At 35.0% G+C, this 23,769-nt stretch overlaps 2 protein-coding genes and 1 long non-coding RNA gene across 3 annotated transcripts in view; 1 reads left to right on the top strand and 2 right to left on the bottom strand.

The window, feature by feature from the left end:
• Positions 1-3,679: 3,679 nt before the first annotated feature.
• LOC144980898 (uncharacterized) lies at positions 3,680-4,651 on the bottom strand. Its single transcript, XR_013646981.1, has 2 exons — positions 4,011-4,651; positions 3,680-3,951 (listed from the first exon to the last, which is right to left on the bottom strand). It is a non-coding gene; the product is annotated as an uncharacterized LOC144980898 (long non-coding RNA).
• A 4,820-nt stretch (positions 4,652-9,471) lies between these two features.
• On the bottom strand, positions 9,472-21,748 carry LOC144980903 (zinc finger HIT domain-containing protein 1-like). Its single transcript, XM_078928812.1, has 6 exons — positions 21,612-21,748; positions 15,007-15,171; positions 12,224-12,303; positions 11,697-11,785; positions 10,656-10,736; positions 9,472-10,125 (listed from the first exon to the last, which is right to left on the bottom strand). Exons 1-6 carry the CDS (start codon positions 21,631-21,633, stop codon positions 10,104-10,106), a joined length of 459 nt encoding a protein of 152 aa, XP_078784938.1. The 5' UTR covers positions 21,634-21,748; the 3' UTR covers positions 9,472-10,103.
• A 325-nt stretch (positions 21,749-22,073) lies between these two features.
• LOC144980896 (sn-1 acyl-lipid omega-3 desaturase (ferredoxin)-like) overlaps positions 22,074-23,769 on the top strand; it is a 38,615-nt gene continuing 36,919 nt past the window's right edge. Inside the window, exon 1 of the mRNA XM_078928800.1 lies at positions 22,074-22,230. The gene's annotated coding sequence lies outside the window, so the exon portion shown is untranslated. The remainder of the gene's footprint in view (positions 22,231-23,769) is intronic.

Here is a 23,769-nt window from a genome sequence, read left to right as displayed (position 1 = left end):
ATATGTCATAACTATTGCTGTTATAATGTCAATGATAACGACATTGACTAACACTATTATTACGACTACTACTACTTTTACTACTACTACTACTACTACTACTACTACTACTACTACTACTACTACTACTACTACTACTATTAGTACTACTACTACTACTACTACTACTACTATTATTGCTACTTCCACTTCATTTACCACTAGTGCTTGTCATTTAAGACCAGTGTTCTCATTTAATACAATATTGCTTTCTTTAAAAAAGTTAATCATAAAAAATAAACCCAAACAATTCTGAAACCTATTTGAACAAAAGAACTCTCTGATTTAAGTGTTGCGGACACTGAAGGAGACTAAATCTTTGTGTCATGTGTTGTTTTAAAAAAATACCATTTGAGCATAAGTAACGACTGAACCAGTCGCATAAAATTTGTTTTCACAGAACATTGCTGTTATGACTTGATTACTGTTTTTCCTTTTCTTTTATTCACTCGCCATTATTCAAATCACAATGTTTCTCTAAGGGTATCCCAGACCTGCCACTGAGAGTGATTTTATCTGTATGTTCAGATTATCTGAAAACGGTCAATTTAGATTTTTTTTTACCCATACGTGTTTGAATGTCTTAAATTAATATATTAGAGACAGATATCGGGAAAGTATTATTTTAGCCATAAGTTGACATGTATCCAAATTATCCACATTAGATCAATTCTACGGCTTATAGAAAAACAGTTGATAAAGATTTGAGTGAGAATTATTTCATTTTTCTCTCTCGCTTTTTGTAATATTGAATTGAGATTCAGTTTGAAAAAAAAATGTCCAGACTTTTTAAATGTTGCCAGTGGCAGGTGTAGTAACCTCAAATGAGAAAGATGTGTTATGATCATACATTGTGTTGACAATTTATAGTAAACAAAAGGCGCATATCAGGATATCCACTACACTTATTATTTTTTTTTTTTTAATGGTCATCTTTGTTGTTATTATAATATCATTTATTGTATAGATTGTCACAGTAGAGAGTCATGGCATTCAATAACATTTGCAATTTATATGTTTATCAGTTGTTTTTGTTCTCTAAATCATCAACCCTTCACCACCATTCATAAAACCATTGATTAATTTAATTTATCAGTATCATTGATGTAACCTAGCTTTTTGACACCCAGCATACCACTCGTAACACCATCGAATATCATTATTTATGGATCTCCATGCATACAAGAGTATAATCATGTCCTTGTTCCAGACAATTGTTTAATAAATGGTTTCTTTAATGATTACAATTTTTTAAAAAGGTTGTGAAATTGTGAATGTCACATGATCATTATCATGTCACCTTCTACCAGTCGTCTTCATGACTTGTAAGAAATATGATTTTCAACTGTCATGGTGATGATAAAGACTAGATATTGTACCTTAAGATATATATGATATATCAACTACACCATTAAATTTCCCTCTGTATTTCAAACCGAAATCATAATGGCATGGAATTTCAGATTCTGTGTTACATCGCCAGTAAATATCTTACAATACCAAATATCCTACTTTACAAAACTATACATTTCGCTGCTGAAATAATCTTTGGACAAAGCAAATCTGCCATTCAGTCATAGAAGAAATGCCAAAGGACTTTTCCTCCAATTGTTCTTCTGAATTTTTCGACTTATTTTCCAATAACATACAACTTTTTGTCTTTTCAATGAATGAGTCAAAATTTCATTATCCTTATAATAAGAGATAATGATTCAAGATTTGTTCTATTTTCGTCAGCAATATGTTATAACGGTTTAAAAGTACCTCATGAAGAGTTTACAACTCTTCTCAGTAATTGCCATCTACGCACTGCTGCCAATCTTACCTAAAATGAATTGAGTATTCTTACATATTTTCATTCATTGTACACTTCCTGCTAAAGATCTTACGCATTGTTTAATTTCTATAAAGTCAGTTTTTAAAGTCATACACTATTTTAGTGTACTAAAACACTTTATTATATGCCCAGAAGTTCATGTTGCGAGTTCAATAAAATATTATCCGTCTGGGTCATATCTGAGTTCTACAGAGATTCTGAAAGCCGATACAATTTATATCGTCTGTGAAGAGTACGTTTATTCATTAATTTAAATATTGATTATCACATTTTCAGAATTGAACGTATTTTTTTCAAAATCTTCCTCATTTTGGTTCTCCATCGTACTCATTTACTACATGGGTAAGGGTTACTCGTTTACATGGGTAAGGGTTGGCAGCACTCTCTTGGGATGGCATTTCTTATTCAATGAAAATGAAACCTCAGCAGCCTAATGTAAGACACAACATAATCTGTGGCCTCCTCTAATTCACTAAACATTCCATTCCTTTTGTCTGCTGCCATTGTTGTAAGCTGCTACACCATCATTGCACCAAACTCATGAAAGTTACAGATCATAGTAGTTGTAGTCTACGCCAGAAACCTACAACATTTTGAGAGTTCATTCACCATTGCATTAATTGTTTTTGTTTTTTTTAAGTTACCATGATAAGTATTCATTATATATTTTTTTTCAAAGGTTGTCATTTGCTTGTAGATCTTCATCATCATCCATTCATCTCATGCTTGTTTACTTGTAGGGGCTTTTGCTAAAATATTATTTGAATAGATGAATTATATATAGCTAGCCATAGTATCTTATGCTTATATTATTTTCTGTACCGGTTCTGTTAATTTATCACATTTGATGTATTATTGTTTATAATTTGCATCTATTATTTCTTAACATATATACAGTTGTTGAAAAAAAAGTGCGATAAGAAAAAAAAAAGATAAATATATAAAATAAATTAATTAATACACAGCGAAAGGTGTAAAGAACTGAGGTATAGTGTAAAGTTTTTCAAATTCAGACTCTTTCTTTGTCTGATTGCTACATTTTTTATTACCTCAATTGTTTTCTATATTTTCTAAACTATCAACAAAGTATGTTTCATTTTTATTTAGTATATTGGAACTCGTCATAGTCTCGTCTTTACCCTTTGTGGGCCATATGGTGTCTCTGAACCTGTGTTTAAATACCCTGGTAAAAATTGTTTTATGTTTTTGGGATACTATTTTTAATGTGTTATAGGAAATTGAAAGTCAGTATCTGTGGGTGATTTTGGTGAGGCTTAAATAGAAAACTATTGATGCTAATTGTAGCTCACATTAGTGAGTGTCGACAAATTAATTTTAGCTCCCATTAGTGAGTTTTGACACCCGATCATTTCATAACATATTTCACAATCAATTGATTTGGTCGTTTTAATTATAATAATAAATATGGACTAAATGCATTAAACGTTGGGGGCATATATGATATTGAATTAAAGTAGGAGAAAAGTGATGCATTCTTGGGAATTGTTTGAAATAAGGTTGTATAGGGATTTATTCTTTATCAGATTGATTCCTCAGGGTTATCCTAGCTAAGGTATGATGTGAATTTCGACAGCTGCAGTTTCTTTTAGACATTTTGAATTTAGAGTTCAGCTAAAAGCGTTTGAGATTGGGGTGGTCTACCTATCCATGGCTGGAATTTATGTCGATTTCAACATTACAAGCACACCAGTCAAGTTTGAGTAGAGTGATAGAATCTATTAATGTTCCAGAGAAAGAGATACTAATAATGTAGATTTTCTTGTACACATGATTGTAGATATGAGGTGTTGAAATTTATAATGGACAGGATTTGGAGATTGAATTGTTTTAAAATATTGACTGTGTTATTATCATCTAAAAAGTACAGTAACATTTGATTTGTGGGTTTTTCCCTACTTGTTATACGTGATTAGTGCACATTGTATCCACTTTGTTTGAACAAGTCGAGTGTTGACTCAAAATGTTTGTTACTATTATCGTTGAAAAGAAAAGGTGCACATATTGTATGTGTTGTTCTGAATCTGAAAGAAAAAAACCAAAACAAAACCATGTACCTTCCACGATCGTGAAAAAAAAATCCTCAAGGAAAAAAATAAAATATAAAACCATGTACCTCCCACGATCGTTGTACAAATTGGCTAAAGAATTCGTTGAATCCACAATAATCATTGATATCAATACTCTCAATAAATAAGGTACTGAAAAAAAAAATGGATACAGATATATATAGCTACATCTTTCATTCTTCCTGGTTTGTTTGTTTTTTTTCTCTTCTACTTTTCACGATTGTACTTCAGCTCCTACTGGACCATATTATTATAACACGGATAGCATCTAGTAGCATCGTCAATGACTATTTTATTTTCCTATTTGTATTATATTAAACTTTTTTTTTCGTTTGTTTTTGATTTAATGAATTATTTTATGCCGCTAGTCCTATGATAGTAGATGGTACATAATATTAGAACACAGCACAAAACCATTTGATAGTGGCCTGACAATCCCCTCATGGCATGCCTCTCACATGGAAATGAACTATTATATTATTCTTATATTTTTAAGATTATTATTATTATTATTATTACTATTGTTATAATAATAATAATAATAATATTAGTAATTAGTAATAATGATGATGATAATAATAATAATAATGATAATTATTATTATTATTACTATAATGATAATTATTATTACTACTATTAATTTTTGTTCTCATCATTACTATTTATCTGTACGCGTTCATTCAAACAAACATACCGTACATATACTTATTTACATAAACATACATTACTATGTATTATTATTTTTATTATTATTTGTAACAAGTTGATGAACTCTATTACTCTACTGATCACCAGAGAAATTTCAATTTTGAAAGTAAAAAAAAAATAAATAAAAGTATAATACTCAAACATGTTTCAGTTTTTTTTTCTATTGTTTAAATACCCATCAGTAATGCAAAGATTTTCACATATCTGAGGCAGTTGATGGAACACATACCTGGGTGGGCTCTCTTGTCGTGTGTAGTGGAGGTGACTTGTGTCTCGGTGAGATTTTCTCACCTTCCATGAGGTCACATACTGTATCATCTATCTCCTATACATTTTCCCTTTCCATGCTGCTCTCTGTCTTGGTTCTGGATTGAGAATTATCCGGGTTTTTTTCTCTGGTCCTGGCGGTGACCCTTAGCTGGGAGACAGTCAGATGTATTGTAGTACTTTTTTCCTGTAAACTATCTCTCTGTTAGGTACTTTTTTAGTTATTATTATTAGTTTCTGGGTGGGGTTCCTGACCTCCCATAGTGGACAGGGAGACACTTACTGTGTCTCCTATCCCCCTATATCTGTTTTCAAAATTACTTTCTGTTTTTGTCTTGGAATGAGATAACTTGGTTTTGTCCTGGCCCTGGCTGAGAGGGAAACAGTCAAATGTATAAAATTTTGTGAGATATTTTTTTTCCCTTGTAAATTACCTCTCTGTTATTCTGTTATGCACTATATTATTATTATGTTTTGTTTACGTCTAAAATGAGTCTAATTTTTTAAAAAACACAATATCTCAATGACAACAAAACATAGGGTTTTGAAGGCCTATGTATGGTCAGTATTATTATATGGCTGTGAAAGCTGGATAATTACAGAAGACAGAAAGAAACTGGAGGCAGCAGAAATATGGTTTCTAAGAAGGATGTTAAGAATCTCATGGACAGAGAAGAAAACTAATGAAGTATTAGAGCAAGCTGAAACTAAAAGGTTATACATTCGTACAATAAGAAAAAGACAAATGCAATTTTTAGGGCACCTAAATCGACTTAAATGTATTGAAAATCTTGCTCTCACATGAAAGATAGAAGGTAAAAAGAGTAAAGGTAGACCAAGAAAAGCATATTTGAATAGTTTGAACAGCTGGGTGACAAAGAAAGAGAAGAGAGATGAATGGCGTACCATGATTACCGATGTCTGGCACAGACTTGGTACTAGAAGAAGAATTTGTTTACGTATTACATATGATTTGCTGGGTGGGGTTCCTGACCTCCCATAGTGGACAGGGAGGCACTTACTGTGTCTTCTTTCCCCCTATATTTGTTTCCCAACTTGCTTTTTGTCTTTGTCTTGGAATGAGATTACTAGGTTTTGTCCTGGTCCTGACCGGATGCCCTGGTAGTTTTGGGAGATAATATTTTTTTCTTGTTAATCTTTCTGTTATGCACTGTATTATGATGTTTCTTTATGTTATAAATTATATATGATTTGTAAAACATTTGAGTGTATTCCTCTAACTCTTAGTGGCAACCTGTGCTTGTGTCTGGATGAGACTTTTAGTGATCTCAAACTAAGTGCTTTGATAGAGTGCTCTTGGAATCTACACCTGTCTCTTATTTGAACCAATTCCCCTTTGTCTTACCTTTTCTTGGGTGCTTTAATTGTAATTCTAGAGCTTTTTACCATCCCCTTTTCTTCGTTTTTACTGGCGCTGATATGACCTTGTCATGCAAGTGCCATAAAACCCTTAAAAACAAACATAAAAACATGTGTCTGTGGGATTTTCTGACCTTCCATGATGGGCAGAGAGGTCACATGCTGTATCTTCTATCTCCTATACGTTTTCCCTTTCCATGCTGCTCTCTGTCTTGGTTCTGGATTGAGAATTATCCGGGGTTTTTTCTCTGGTCCTGGCGGTGACCCTTAGCTGGGAGACAGTCAGATGTATTGTAGTACTTTTTTCCTGTAAACTATCTCTCTGTTAGGTAATTATTTAGTTATTAGTTTCTGGGTGGGGTTCCTGACCTCCCATAGTGGGCAGGGAGACACTGTGTCTTCTATCCCCCTTTATGTTTTCAAACTTACTTTCTGTTTTTGTCTTAGAATGAGATAACTTGGTTTTGTCCTGGCCCTGGAGGGAAAGTCAAAATGTATAAAATTTTGGGAGATGATATTTTTTTCTCCTTATTGTAAATCACCTGTTATGCACTGTATTTTGTTTTGTTTACGTTTTACATATGATTTGCTGGGTGGGGTTCCTGACCTCCCATAGTGGGCAGGGAGGCACTTACTGTCTTCTCTGGGTGGGGTTTCCGACCTCCCATAGTGGGCATTGAGGTACTTATTGTCTTAAATCCCCCTGTATGTTTTCCAATTGCTTTCTATCTTTGTCTTGGAATGAGATTACTTAGTTTTGTCCTGACCCTTTGGTGGGAGGAAAACAGTTGAATGTATAGTTATAGTTTTGGGAGATACTTTTTACCTTGTAAATCATTTCTCAGTTATGTATTATTTCTAAATTTTTAACATATATTTGTAAATATTTGAATGTATTCCTCGTAGTGGGATCTTGTGCTAGTATCTGGGTGAGACTTTTAGGTGTTCTCTAGCTAAGTACTTTGATAGTGTGCTAATCTACATATGTTTCCTATTTGAACCAATTCCCCTTTGTCTTACCTTTTCTTTGGTGCTTTAACTGTAATTCTAGAACTTTTTACTATCCCATTTTCTTCCTTTTTACTGGCGCTGATATGACCTTAATCTGTTGCAAGCGCCGTAAAACCCTTAAAAACAAAACAAAACTGTGTCTTCTATTCCCCTATATTTGTTTTCTAACTTTTGTCTTGGAATGAGATTACTTGGTTTTGCCATGGGCCTGGCCGTAGAGCTTGGCTGGGAGGGAAACAGTCAAATGCATAGTTATTGTTTTGGGAGATGATATTTTTTACCTTGTCAATCATCTCTCTGTTATGTATTGTTATATTTGTTATTTTGAATGTATAATTGTAAGCATTTGAGTGTATTCCTCTTAGTTGGATCTTATGCTAGTGTTTGGGTGAGACTTTTAGATGATCTCAAACTAAGTACCCTAATAATGTGCTCTTGTATTCTATATCTGCTTCCTATTTGAACCAATTCCTTTTCTCCCCTTTTATTACAAACTCTGGACTGTCTTAGTCAATATTCCCATATTATCCTATTTTGGACCTCAAAGCGTATTAAAATATGAGAAATCATATTTGTTGGCAAGCCTATAATAGTACAGATCTTATATTCTATAAGTTTCTCAGCGGGAAGCCAGTGGAGTTCTCTTAGTAAACCTGATGCAGATTGATTTCTCCTCTTTCTATAAATAGCCTGGCAGCATCGTTCTGGGCCACCTGAAGGTGTTTTATTTTGTATTTATTTGTAGAAGTAGAAGAGAGGAGAGAATTGCAATAATCTAGCTTTGAATGGATTAGAGATTAGAGAAACTAACAAGGCCGAGATGTCTAACACTACGTATTCTTCTCATTTCCATGATTTACTTGGCTGGTAAAGGAAAAATATCTGAATCAATAAATACACCCAAATTTCAAACAACCTTAGCAGTTTCCTAGAACGATTGATTCACACTCTAAATTTTTAAGAATTGCGGGGCCTAGCTATAAATATTTCAGTTTTACTAGTCTGTTCAGTTCCATCCAAGTTTTCAATTTAACAAAGCTAGATTTGAAACATTCAATTAAAAGATGTAAATGGTAGAAGTTTGCGGACTTAAAATTTTGACTATCGCCTGCATAAAATCGATAATTTAGATTAAAATCAGAAATAATTGATCCAAGGGGTTTCATGTATATTGTAAAAAGAAATGGACCCAGTACTTGTCCCAATTGTCAAAGGGGAGTCAGAATTGGAACAAGTGACCATGTCCTATAAATCAAGGCTGCACACACAAGAATGATAAGACAAGAATAGAAAGCAACCTGGAAAAGGAAATATAGGATAGTGCGGCTATATGGTCTTGCAATATGACACATGCCTTCGGTCCAGAGTTTGAGTCACACTCTGAGCGGTGCATAATTGTGTCCTTGGAAAAGTTCTACTCACATTCTCTCACTGTAGTCTGGTATAAAATGAGTATCTGGCCGTTAACAGTATTGTCTGTGTTGGAAAAAAATGTAATATCACAGAACAGGCGTTGTGTCTCATCTTAATTGTTAAATGTTGCTCTTGGTTAGAAACTCTTTGTAAAGCCTTTTGAGCAAGTTAAGTTGATATTGCACTATATAAATGCCCAAGATTTTTGTAGAAGATACAACACCAGTGACCTAATTGGCCACCAAGATTTGTGACTTGCCAGAGGAATGAAGTTATTTCCATTAAGGTGGAACAATTCTCTACTTTGTGACTACTGCAGTAAGTGAATACTAGTACTGCAGGAAGCTGAGGACTAAAAAGTATTGATCGAAAATGAATGTAACTGCTTCAGAAAGTGTTTTTAGTATTTTTTTTTCTTTTTCGAAGCTGCAATGCAGTGGAATCCTAATAAAACCAACTCAGCCAGTCTAGAAATATTGGTTGACTTAAAGTAAAGCTCTTCTTAGTATTCGCTCTTAAAGAAAGGTTGACTTTATCAATTATCAATGGATCATACATAGATAAGGAACAGAAAATTTGTGTTGACATTAAGCAGCAAGCAGACGTTGACTATAAGAGAATTGACATAATGCAGAATCCCGTGTAATTCATTTTTGTTCAATACATTCTTTACTACTACCATCTACTCCACCCTTGATGTGTTTAAAAGAAAAAGAAGAGTCTTGAATATTGGTTCCACAAAAAACATTTTATTTCATTGATAAAAATACAACCAACTTAAAAATATGTGGCATCGGTGACTTATAGTTCAATGTCTTTTCTTGCTATGAATTCAACCAATATTGAGAATTCTCTGTGACTGATTGTGAACATGACCACAAAATTCTGGTTTCAGCGTTGTGACTTTAATTGTTTTATACACATTACCCCACTTGACTCTGGTGTGAATGAGTACTGGAAATGGTATATGCAGCAAGAGTGCCACTACAACCGGACATGAGAATGAAGAGTTTACCAAAGATGCTGAGCAATCTGGAGACATTAATCTTGAAAGATATTTTTAATTAACTGTATAAATAACCATTAATGATGACACACCAAAATAAATGAAACTTCTTATTCAGTGAAAACTGACTATCAGATTGCACACATTAAGAATATTGAACTTGTATAAAAACAGGAAATCAGTCAAAACTGGGGCAGGTTTCATCCCTGAGTTTTGCCATTTCTCCCTCTAATGGGCAATCTGATGACAACTTGTGGCTGTTTTTGTTTCCTGAGCATGATGACACAGGTTTCCAATAAGCCAGAACCACTTCCAACGGGTACAGATTTAATAAAGACCCATCTCGTTTCATTCATCAAGCTGTGTACTTGAGGCATCTAGTGGGAAATAAATAAGATAAAAAACAAAATAAATATATAAATAAACGAAGATATAAAAAGGAACATTTAATTATACATGGAAAAACTGGTTAAACCAAAAATGTCTAAACTGAAAGTGAAAGGAAATCAAAATGTTGTCATATTTTCCTCTCTGTTTTTGTTAACCAACTATTGATAAACAGAAAGCCACTATGCTCAAACTATCTTTAAATCAAAAAGAAATTGCAGAATAAACAAATTACCCACGTAAAAAAATTGCTGACAAACTATCAAAATTACAACTGTTACCCAATGCTCACTCTTGTATTCATACACCTTTGCTGAAACTGAAACCCTCTCCACATTTAGCCACCCCCCCCCCCCCCTGCCCACATCAATCCACGTTGCCTTATTCATTTCTGTTGCCTCTCAAATCTCCTACTTACTCCCCCCCCCCCCCCCCCCCCCCCCCCCGCTCCCTACCAATTCCACCGTTTTCTGAAGCGATAGCATTTCTAAAAGTAAGTTGAAAAGGACTTGGACCATACCTCGTGTCTTGGTGGGTTCCTAAACATCTGACACAGCAGTACCTGGCACCACATTGTACACACGTGTAGTTAGAAGGAAAAGTAAGCTGGTTAAGGAAATTAAACATTGTTTTATCATTGACAATCTGGGTTTGATTGCATCAATACTAGCATTAGCATGAGGGTCCCAATAGCTCAGTTGGTAGAGCACTCGATTCACGAGCAAATGGAACGACATCGGTTTCGGGTACAGTCGAGAATCTTTTCTGATTCCTCTGTCCACCCAACAACGATTGGATGGTCGGATCCGTTAGATCTGGCCAAAAGTACTTTGTAATAGACTAGTGTCCTATCCAAAGGGTAGCAAGCAATTGACATGGTCTGTTTTACGCTAATAAAAATATATATAAACTCCGGCTCCATGGACCCAATGGCTCTGAAGGACTACTATCGCATTAGCATCATCACTTGCCATTTACACAAAGAAGGAAGTTAAGGATATGTGCAACTTGGACTGCAGTGAATTTCCTTTCTTTTGGTTTAAAAATATGTCTTATAAGTCCTTAACTCCAATTTTTGAGAAAATATCAAACTATGAGGTAAATAAGTTTTGATCAGGTTTTCTTGTCCTTTCAAATGCTCACCAGCCCTAGTAGACAAAACAATAACAATCAATTGTAATTAACAAGCAAGCATGCATGTAATGATAACAAATTATGAGAGGGAATTTAGTGCAATTTTACTCTCCATCGACTCCACTGACTAATGAGAAGTGATTATTTACCAAGTTAACCAAGGTAACTCCCCCCCCCCCCCCCAAAAAAACAAAAAAAAAACAAACTATCATGCCAATGACATCAATCTTATAATCATCAAGGCATAATAGGCACTGGGAAATGGAAAAACAATTTTTAAAAAATATATAACAAACTCCTCTAAACAAACAAACAAAAATATATCATTAAAAAAAGTTCATTATTTTTTATTTTTTTCCAAATATAACGCAATCCTATAATGACAAATACGAAAGCCACTCTTCAAGAACACGTTTTAAAAGGATATCCACAAACTGCACAAAAATGTCTGTCTGGGAATCTGGATGGTGGAGCACAAGCACTCAGATAAGATGGACCGTCTTTATTCAACATGTGCTGTGTGGAACAGAATATATATGGCTACATAAATAACAATTAGAATCTTAGGCCGACAAATTTGTCTCACACTTATATACATCAAGGAGGAAAAAATATATGAATGCTGTGAAAGTGATGATGATGATTATGGTAATGAGGATAATGCTAATTATTATAGTGATAATCTTTTATTCTTGAAAAGGCAAACCAGTTTTTTTTAAAATAAAAAAATAGTGAAAATAACTGGAATTCTGGGTAATCAGTAATGAGAAGAAATATCAAGAATTTCCTGATAAATTGGAAGATTTGGCAGGTCTGAAACGATTGAAATCCAGACAAATGAATGGCTATTTAACATTTTTTCCCCTTTGATTTTACGTGTTAGTCATGCTTTCATTTGCCATTCACTGTAGTGTCAGTCATTCATATCCAACTTTCTAGTAAAACAAATAATACCTCCTCTTCTAGTAATGCTGCAAAACTCTTCTTGTACCGCAATTTGAAATCCCCTTTTGATTTCCTTTTCTTTTTGTAACCTGAAAAGATGACAAAAATAAATATGCGACCTCTGGCCCCAGAACAGTACAATGTCAGGGTTTTTTAAAATACTGAAACTTGAACTTGTCGCCTTAGATTCCATTTAGAATTATCATTCAAATCTAGGATAATAAATACAATTTCTTATAAAGCAAAAAAAACCCTAAAATTTCACATTTTAAAATCAGTTCAAACTTAAGTCTTCTTCATCTCGTACATTTCAACATAATACCAGATTGACACAACAGACTATGTACAGTTCACTCCGCTTTTATACGCTACACATTCCCGAAAAAACTGAATTTTTTTCTATATAATCGCTCCGCTTAATCGCACACCTTCTCTGCTTAATCGCTACAATTGATTCCATCTTGATTGGAGAAAAATATCAAAAAATTACACACACAAAAAAAAAGGTGATGAAAATGCGTTTTTTATTGAACCATTTCCGCACGTTAATGTCATATCACGCGAAAAAAAAGCTTTCCCATCAACACAATTCCACTGTCCTTCTGACCCCGACTAGGTCAGACACGAAATGCTTGTTAACTGGCATCAAAGGATTACTAGACATGACGGGCTAATTGACTCAGCACAAAACTCACTGTCTGCATCACAAGGTGTGAAGGGTGTGTTTGTTTACATTGTCTGACCACTCGATAGCAATTCTCTACCTGTGCATTGTTTTCCTCTACTGGGCGCGAACAATAAGAAAGGATTACTGAGAGGACTTGCGGCTCATCTGTTGATTGATCTATACGGTCCCTGTCCACAATGATACACTCAAAAGGTAATTGAACTGGCATCAACTTAAGGCGCGTCTTTCTCCCTATCAGAAAGCTGGCTCTCAAGATGGAAAGGTCGACAGGATGTTGTGTCTAAAAAAGAATATGACGAAAAGCACAATGCTGATGTCTCTTCTGCCAGCCAATGAAGTGATGAAGTTTTGAAACAACTTATTCAGCAGTACAACTCTAATGACATTTACAATGCAGACGAGACAGGGCTTTACTACAATCAACATTTTGTTGTCAATGAAACATGAATAAGAAAAGAAATTTTTATTTAAAGCCCCCAAAAACAAACCAAAACAACAAATAACAAGAGTTTTAGTTCTGAATATTGTTGCATGGACAAGTGAGAACGTGGGTGTGGGTAATTGTTTCACGTGGACGGACATTATTGAGCAATAATCTTTTGTTTATGTTTCCTGCAGATCCTATGCTCTTAACAGACGAAAGTCAAAAAGTCTGAAATTTTTTTTACCCCCGACAATCCCTCATCAGTTGGTCAAACTCAAACTAAATCCATAATCATAATGACACAACATAAGAAAAATATTTATATTTTAAGGAATATTTTATAAGTAGGAAATATCATTTCATTTTTCATTCATACATTTATAACACCCAACAATGTTACTTATCTACTACATAAAGATATGATAAACTTTTGCCTCAAAGGTCACACCATTCTCATGCCTTATGCTAGAACTTATTGGTTGTTGCAACCAAGTGGTCATTATCATTAGACTCATGAATTTTAAATAAATTGCAAAATACAAAAAAATACTGAATTAAAAATCAGCCAATCCTTCTTTGTTTCCTAAGTCGGTCATACCTCCTTAATGCAATGTTGTTATTTCACTATAATCAGATAAATCTTAACTCACTCAATCCTACAGATTTTTGCTACTTTTCAAAATTGGAATAAAACTACTAAAAATGAGCATGTACATAGATCGTTTTATTCAACTACCATTAACATGCAACAACTAAAACCATAAGCTTTGATACTACGCCTATAATTTGTCTCAGAAAAATGTAATAAATAGGCATGGGGTAAAAGTAACCCGGGTAAACTACGGATATAGTCGGTGTTAGGGTTGAGTGAGTTAAGGGGAGGGAAAAGTGAAGGATAGAAAATGATAAAATGAAGAGAGAGTGAGAGAGAGAGAGAGAGAGAGAGAGAGAGAGAGAGAGAGAGAGAGAGAGAGAGAGAGAGAGAGAGAGAGAGATAGAGCCAGACACTACTCTACCAGAATCAGAATGTTAAATGAATTTACTTCTCACTCATTTTAATTAGAGAAGTGTTCTAAGAATTCTATATTTATACATAAATAAAAGTCCTTAAAACATCATCTCGCCCCATCCCTTTCCCTTTCTGTCGATCATCATCTAATACAAAATATAACTACTCGTGTTATGTCAGTTTTGACACGTGGTGCCAGCCTCTTTGGGCTGATGTCCTTAAACTGGTAGGGTCTACGAATTCATGCAAACTCCGGTGTCAAATCATGATGTGATATATGATATGACATGATCACGTTTGATTTTCCCGTCTGATTTACTCCCCATTCATGAAATATGAAAACAAACTCGGAGATTCTGCTGAAATAAAAAAAAACGCACAACAACAAAAAATGAAATAATTTATTTTTCAGATGAACATTGGATAATGCTCAACAGCCTGAGATGCCTGAAAAGACAAAATTCCGTCAAAAAGCAGAAAATTAAGAGCATTGCAAATCAATTGTCTTTGTCAATCAAATCTAGATTTCTGTATATATATGTCTTCTCATCAAAAATGTATCACAAACATTATTAGACAGCAAAATAATTCGGACATTGGTGTGATGTTGAAATAAGCGAGATGTTGATTAAAACATTGTTGACGTATCTGCACTGGTCTGCAGAACTTACCTGTAGAAGTGTCCATCACTTCCTCAAATTTTGGAGCTTTTTTGCTCATTTTGAGATCAGCATGAGGATCATCAGAAAAATTGTCTTTCTCCAAAGCTTCTAATGCTTTCCTTTGGCGTCGTCTTCTGGCTGCTTCATCCAGGACACGCTTTTCCTTTGCACGGACTGGAATAAAACAGAGAGAGAGAGTAAGAAAAGCATGTAAATTTATGAGAGTAATAACTATTACTATTACAAAGAGAAAATTTGACCTTAGATGGGGTAATTTTTTTAATTCAACAAACTGCAATGTTTTGTACAACGGGAAAAGGCCACAAAAGTTAAATATCTAGCGGTAACATAGAAAGCTCGTACAAGTCGGGACCGGGACTATTTGTTCAAAATTTCTGTATTTTATGAAGAATGTGAGGGAGGTAATAAAAATAAATAATAAATAAAATTCCCTTTATTTATCCCATAGGTAAAATTTTTCTCTACCAAGGGAAGACTGGAATAACCCAGGCATCAGCCACAGTGCAGCGCCGCAAATTGAGCTAAGACAAGGTGACTTGCTCAAGGTCACACAGAGCAGTGGCGAGTGATCGAACCCGGTACCTTTCAGGTATGAAGCAAAGACCTTACCGATGAGCCACGATGCCCCCTGAAAAGTCAGCACATCGCATTGTTGATGACACACTCCGCACAAAAAGCCTTTATACAAATCCAGTACTTAGTCACTATCACTCCTCACTTATCTCCCTCTTGCATTTCCTCTCACCCCAGTCGCTAGTTTTATTTTAATATATAACAATAACAGCCTCAGGTAATCATTGGTACTGTTATACATTAGAATTAGAGTGAGGCATCACATGTTTAAGACACTGGTCAAAAATGCTTCACACATCCCTTCCACACACACACATACACTAAATCAGGGAAATGCATGCTTGATACAATTATCACACTTAACGCCACTTTGTGAAAATTAAGATAATTACAAAGATAAAAATGCATTTTGTTCAGAAATGGTGCCTCTATTCAAATATGTAATGACTTGGGATTTTAATTTTTCAGATAGCAGACGTGGTTATAGTATAGTGGTAATTATGTCTTTGTGTTTGTGGAGTAAGGTTGTGGTGCTGTTCTTATTGGTGACAATATTGGAAAACACAATTATTTATCGGAATCTGTAATGGTTGCTGTCAGTAACCTGAAATTTTCCCAGTCAACCCACCACACATCCAGCGAGATGAATAAAAACCGACTATCTTGGACCAGGCTGTCGTAATTCAGACCCCCGGTGTGCCAATAATCTGGTCGTGGTAGGGTCTCAGTGAATTATAGTGCTGGGTGAATTAAAGTTTGTGACACACCTTCAAGACCGCTTGGACAAAAATATGGTTGTTTACAAACAGTAGAATGAAGGAAGTTGACTTCACTCTGCTCTTTGTTATTATTGCTTTTCTCAATCAGACTCCATAAACGTTAAAGGTTACTCATTGTTTCTGTGATGGTATGATTTATCAAGCGTGTAGAACTAAGGGCAGGCCTTCCGAAAGCTCCTCCTCGTTCTACCATTTCTTTCAATTTGTATCTTCACCGTGGATCTTTTGTCATGCGTTTATTCATCCAATTGAAGTGGCAATTCGGACTCGAGTCTGAATATTCTCCAATGGCTATTCAGACTCAAAGCCCAATATGTATGTGCAGACACGAGGGGGGGGGGGGGGGGGAGAGATACTGGGCAGTGGGCAGAGAGTAGAAAATTGATACAGATAGAATGAAGTTGACGCCACTTGGGTCTCTGTTATTGTTTTTTTGCCATCTGCGTTTAAGAGTAATTCTCACTAAACTGTATCAACCAGACTATAATCATTTAAGGTTACACATAGTTTTGTGTGTTAGTTCGTTATACTTCCGGATGGCAATATTGTGAGCTTCTTAGCCAAGCGCACACTGGTGCCTGTCTAACCATAGCCATCGTAAACTTCTAGCCTGATACTGACAAAAAAATGACGTCAAAAGACAGGTCTTTGGCCACAAAAGAAAACAAATCGTGAGTTGTATTCAATAGTTCAACCAATGAAATAACTAGTTTCCTTGAGGTCTACTAATGACAACTCACTAGATGCTGCACAAACCTAAAAAATGACGTCAAACTACCAGTCTTAAGGGGTTCTAGTGTCAGGCTAAAAAAGTTAACGATGGCTACGGTCTAACACTATCTCAATATATTTTTTTGTCCTGATTTTATGTGGACATCTTGCAATATGTTGTCTGGAAAACGTTTCCTTTACATCCGTCACTTTTGACTTTTTTTCATTATAATATCTAACTGGGCTTCCCCTTGATCTATGATTTTGTCTTTCTTGTCAAATAAAGGAGGCTTTAGACTACTTACGTTACTATTACTATACCATTACTGTTATTTTCTGTTGCATCAATTTGATGTAATTATCAATAATTTAAATAATAGTAATAATAAAAAAACAACAAAAAAAAAGCTATAATTGTCATGGAAGACTATTCAGACAGAGTCTTAATAATCTGTTGATTGCACATGCGCATTGGAATTTGAGTCCGAATAGCTACAGGAAACTATTCAGAGTCAAGTTCGAATAGCCGCAACCTTATTCAATTTGTCAATATATAGTATAGTAGCATTTAAAAAAAACTCTGTAACTAGATCTAGAACAAACCTTGATAGATTAGTGAAAGTTTAACCTTTCCTAATACTAATACAACCTTTGTTTTGGTTTTCCACTGCCATTTTGTTTAGAGAGGCATTGAAAGTAGTTCTAGGTTTTTTTCTATTAGGGTTAGCTCGAGGTTGGAGGATTTTTTTTCTATACTATTAGGGTTAGACAAGTCATAGTAAAGGTGCTAGTGCTAGGGTGTTTGTTTTTCCTATTATTAGTAGGGTTAGTTAAAGGTACTAGGTTTTATTATTTCTTAGGGTTAGTTGAGGGAATATTTGGTTGTTTCCCTTAGCACGAGGAGCATTCAGAAAGCCTCTCAAACTAAGTGGGTATGTGTAGGTAGTCGCATCGCCCGTGGCTGAGCCGCTGATCGAGCCCCGATATCGATGTTACGGCTCTGGAGTGAAAATTGTGTTTACCGGTGAACATAGTTTTACTTCCATTGCCGTGGAATCGCTTCCTGTGCACTAATTTCGTCACTTCCGGTCTCATTTTAAAGAGGAGAAGCCAGCGCATCAGGCGGTGTTTTCAGATTTTTAATCCGTTCATTCTTTGTTCAGATGCCAGCTGTTTGAAAATTTGGTAAGTTTTAACTTCATTTTAAATACATTTTTCATTATATTACCTATTTTTAATTAATGTTATATTATTCGCCAACCATTTTTCTCTATTTGTGTGAATTTTGGTGGTGATTGATGCTGGCGAAAGCGTCTTTTAGTGACTTTAAATACGATGCGTGTTCATGAAGTTGGCGACGGCCAACCAGGATTGCCTCTCGATGTATCCCCGAGTCTCCTGTGTACAGTGCAGTCTGTAAACTATCGACTGCGTTTGCTTTTGTGACTTGTATAAATAATTTCAAGCTAAATAATTGCTGTAAAAAGACTGAAAATAGTCCCATCCATAATTTTAGTTTTATTTTATGAATGAATGTTGAAACTGAAATGACTTTTTAACTGGGATGATACCGGACAACTAAAAATTATGTTCCACTGATATTATTTTTTATCTTTTATTTTTGTTTGTTCTGCAGGTTAAGTGTGTTGGTTTAATTTAATGTGGTTAATTTCAATACAAATAATACAGAATAGCATGATAGAGCCAATTCAAGTATATTTCATTCATTACTTTACTCTTTACCACAACAAAAATTATTATATAACTTTTAATTTTGTTGATTTAATCATAATCGAAGTACTTTTTTTGTTTTCAGAGTCAGACGTTCATTATGACACCACATTTTCATGTTTCATTTCCTGCCTTGTATTTTTAAATATGAAATTGAAATAACAATATGAATTTGATTGTCTGCCACCTCCAACTCCCGTCGTCTGCCGCCTCGAACTCCAGTCGTCTGTCTTGTATTTTTAAATATGAGATTGAAATAACAACATGAATTTGATTGTCTGCCACCTCCAACTCCAGTCGTCTGCCTCCTCCAGCTCCAATAATCTGCCTTGTATTTTTATATATGAAATTGAAATAACAACATGAATTTGATTGTCTGCCACCTCCAACTCCCGTCGTCTGCCGCCTCTAACTCCTGTCGTCTGTCTTGTATTTTTAAATATGAGATTGAAATAACAACATGAATTTGATTGTCTGCCTCCTCCAGCTCCAATAATCTGCCTTGTATTTTTAAATATGAAATTGACATAACATGAATTTGATTGTCTGCCACCTCCAACTCCAGTCGTCTGCCGCCTCGAACTCCAGTCGTCTGTCTTGTATTTTTAAATATGAGATTGAAATAACAACATGAATTTGATTGTCTGCCACCTCCAACTCCAGTCGTCTGCCGTCTCGAACTCCAGTCGTCTGTCTTGTATTTTTAAATATGAGATTGAAATAACAACATGAATTTGATTGTCTGCCACCTCCAGCTCCTATAATCTGCCTTGTATTTTTGAATATATGAAATTGTAATAACAACATGAATTTGATTGTCTGCCACCTCCAACTCCCGTCGTCTGCCGCCTCCAGCTCCAATAATCTGCCTTGTATTTCTAAATATGAGATTGAAATAACAACATGAATTTGATTGTCTGCCACCTCCAACTCCCGTCATCTGCCTCCTCCAGCTCCAATAATCCGCCTTGTATTTTTAAATATGAAATTGAAATAACAACATGAATTTGATTGTCTGCCACCTCCAACTCCAGTCGTCTGCCGCCTCTAACTCCAGTCGTCTGTCTTGTATTTTTAAATATGAGACTGAAATAACGACATGAATTTGATTGTCTGCCACCTCCAACTCCCGTCGACTGCCTCCTCCAGCTCCAATAATCTGCCTTGTATTTTAAATATGAAATTGAAGTAACAACATGAATTCGATCGTCAGTCTCCCCCAACTACTTCTGTATCATTGCTTGGACTTCGATGTATTTATTCAGTATCATTACCTGGATATTGCCTGTGTCTACATTCCATGCAGCCAACAACCCAGAGTGCCTAGATTTTGTTGTCTTCTGTCTTTTGCCACATATCAGCCATCTTATGGATTTAAGCGAGTCAGTACGTGAGTACCCTTTAATCTGTTCTCTTAGTGATGTTGAATGCAAAGCAATTATCAAATTTTCTAAAGTTCATTTCAATTTTAATGTAGTTTAATAGTTAGTCATATGATACATCTCTTCGAGATGTTCAGTTTGATATATGACATGCCTATGTTGCAGAAAGTTTGCAAAGTGTCGGTATTTATCGGCTTATTGTTTGTTATTATGTAATATGTTACGTAATATTCAATTTTGCATTTTCAGGTTAAGTTTTCTCTACCACTCTTATGTAGTTCTTGTTTTTAATTTTGCATTTTTATCACTGACCATGTTTGCATATATAAAGCGGCAAGCTTGTTTCTCCCGAGTACTGTTGGTGCCCAAATGTCTTGTCCAAGGATGCAAAAACATTGGGCAGTACATTTGCAAGTTGCATTTACTGACACTTGTTCAACTTTATTTCTAGCCCTGTTCATTGTTTTTTTGTTTTTTTTTTCTTCTCTCCGAATACCAGTCATCTTTCGTCTGTTGCTCATTTGCCAATGCCAAATATTAAGTGCCTTCCCCAAGGACACAACTTTAGTGTCTAAATTCATACGTTTACGCTCCTTTCCTCTTGTTTTAAACAATTTTTGTGTTCAAAATTAATCATAGCCATAGTATTGTAAGCATGCTCTGGAAGAAGACCACCCTCAAATCTGTTTTTAAAGTTATTATCCGTTCCTCGCGTCTTTTTTTTTCATTTTCTAGGGTTATGTAATTGCATGACGTTGCATAATATTGCATAATAATCATTTAATTTTTAAAAAATTTGCTTCGTCTTTCCTTTGCGATCATTTTGATATATGGTTTTATATGTATTCCACCCCAAATAACCGTGATTTTCCATTTCCCCCGCTTTTCGGTTGCTCTCTGGTCACAGTTTTAGTTTCTTTTTTCCTCTTAAATTATATTAAGTATTTTGGTCCACTTTTGCGGACTAATAATCCCGTAACTTTGGTTCTAATTGTCACATTGTCATAATTTTGGTACCATTGAAAAGTGTATTTCTTGCAGAATAGCATGAGACTATTTTGAAAACAATTGCTGCAATCTCAAATTTTCATGCAACTACCTAGTATGTGTGTTACTTGTGAAAAGAATTGCCTTCAACTTCAACTTCAATAATTTAATAAAAGCAAGAAGAGCAATTTACGTTGTTAAGACGATTTGGGTTAACAATGTCTCACACTGTTCACGCAATGTCAGTACAGTAAACTGAGTCATCATCTATGTAAGTGACTGAGCCTTACACTGTCATTGAAATTATAAGTATGGTGAGAACTGAGAATAGGTCGGGCTCGGTCAAAATCAAAACCCAACGCAATCACAACAATAACAATGACTTGTTCGGAGTGCAAGAGTGACAACTGTCTAATATGAAATATGTTACCACAGTCTCTAGGCTCAGCCATGATGATTCTCAGATGCGATGCTCTGAAAGATTTAGCCGACTAAAAAGAATTACACTGCTTTTTATTTAGTTTTAGGACTGGCAGCCGCTGGACGACCAATCTTACACTTATTCGTCAAAAGAATTTTAGGACTACTAATTTTGCCCATCAAAACACAAAGAATTCCACATTAGATACTTCGTATATTTCGTAGAATATCTCAATAGTGTTTTATAAGAAAATATAATATGAATAAATCAGAAATAAATTAATAAAAGACATCATCATCATCATCATCATCATCATCATCATCATCATCATCATCATCATCATCATCATCACCATCATCATCATCATCGTCTTCACCATCGTTTTCATCATCACATTCACCATCGTCATCATTAAGCTGAACTTACACTTTACAACACTAAAATGCACACCAAAATATCGATAAACTTCCCGGTCGTCTCTATAAGTATAAATAAGTAAAAATTCAAGGATATGTGGTGCTTTTTTCTGTTGATGAACGACAGTGATAGACTTAAGAGGGAGCTCTATTTTATAATGTAGGAGACTCTTGTTGTATTGAACTTCAACATTGTGGAATAAAATAAAATCGTAAGTTTGAAGTCGTGGTTGATGTTATTGTTTTTATTGTTTTTGCTGCTGTTTTATTGTGTTGTGCAACCAATTATTCTTCTTCTGTCTACTTGCTGTAAAGTTAAACAGAATGTTTATAAATCTGCATGTGAAGATGATTTCAATCATTAAACTTAAATCCTTCAATGACGTTGTTTTGAGTGAGGAAAGTCACAATAAATAAAGCGATTTAAGTGCTTATTTCTCGAGTTTCCACCACTTGAATGCCCGTTTCGTTTTAGTAAAAAGTACTATAAGACCACAGTGTACCTACCTGCCTAAAATTTCTAACCCCTCGCCTCAAAACGGTATTATGTCGGTATGAATAAGATACTGAAAATTGAATTTATAATAAAAAATATCAGACTGGGGTTGAGTTTTGTTGAGGAGAAAAATCAAAATCAAAACAACAACAACCCCCCCCCCCCCAAAAAAAAAATAACCCAACAAAACTTGAGCTTTAATATAGAGAAACATCCACTTAACGTGCTCAAAGCGCTTTACAAAGGGTCCCTGACCAACAGCAACACGTAACATGTAAAACGAGACATGACGTCTAAAGGCGATATTACATATTTTTTTCCGACAGAGGCTACGCTGTTAACGACCAGATACTAATTTTACACCCAAGTACTGTGAGAGAATGCGAGTGAAGATATCTTGAGAATAAAATCATTTCAAATGACTAACGTTTTTACACTATTTTACAAAGATATCCAATTTACTGATGTTCACAGTAGATTTTTATCATAAACAAAGCTTGTCAGATTATTGCTTCATTAAATCGACAGAGGCAGGGGGGAAAAAACGCTTAAACATTTCAAACTATTCGATCACAGAGGACAAAATTTGTTTTCGTTGTGTACAGCAGGGCTGACCAGATAAATCAATTCATTTGATCTTTCAGCATGAAAAGATGTCAAGCGACATTGAACATGGCTATTTACTGGATATGTGGCACTGACGGAAAGTCCAACCCTCGGTTTTGTGTCCCCGACCACAAGCGCACACAATATAATACAACCGAGCGCGCACACGATATAATACAAGCGAGCGCACACATGATATAATACAAGCGAGCGTGCACACCGCGCACTCACACAAAAAAAAAACAAAAAAAACAAAAAAAAAAAAAAACAACAAAAAAATACTCGAACCATCTCATGATCTAAGTTTGACCTGGTGAACGATTTTTAAAAACTGTATAAGCCATAGCAACACGCCACCACCGCCCCCCCTCCCCCCCTCCCCCCCCCCCCCCGCCCCCCTTCTCTCTCTCTCTCTCTCTCTCTCTCTCTCTCTCTCTATATATATATATATATATATATATATATATATATATATATATCACCTATCTATCTATCTATCTATCTATCTATCTATCTATCTATCTATCTATCTATCTATCTATCTATCTACCTACCTACCTACCTATCTATCTATCTATCTATCTATCTATCTATCTATCTATCTATCTATCTATCTATGTGCATGTGTGTCTGAAAGTGTATGTGCGTG

The sequence above is a fragment of the Berghia stephanieae genome, chromosome 10 (assembly GCF_034508935.2).
Source record: "Berghia stephanieae isolate SIO BIC M18660-M18661 chromosome 10, UCSD_Bste_1.3, whole genome shotgun sequence".
Classification (NCBI taxonomy): domain Eukaryota; kingdom Metazoa; phylum Mollusca; class Gastropoda; order Nudibranchia; family Aeolidiidae; genus Berghia; species Berghia stephanieae.
Note: the sequence above shows the minus strand (reverse complement) of the source record. Positions and strands in the feature narration are given on the sequence as shown.

What these genes read in the sequence shown, in the direction of transcription:
- LOC144980903 (XM_078928812.1), bottom strand. Translation starts at nt 21,633, where the DNA reads ATGGCTGAGCCTAGAGACTGTG. An exon ending in CAGCATTACTAGAAGAGGAG is followed by an intron (nt 11,786 to 12,223) that starts GTATTATTTGTT and finishes TGTTCCACACAG; the next exon opens with CACATGTTGAATAAAGACGG. An exon ending in CATTTTTGTGCAGTTTGTGG is followed by an intron (nt 10,737 to 11,696) that starts ATATCCTTTTAA and finishes TAACCAGCTTAC; the next exon opens with TTTTCCTTCTAACTACACGT.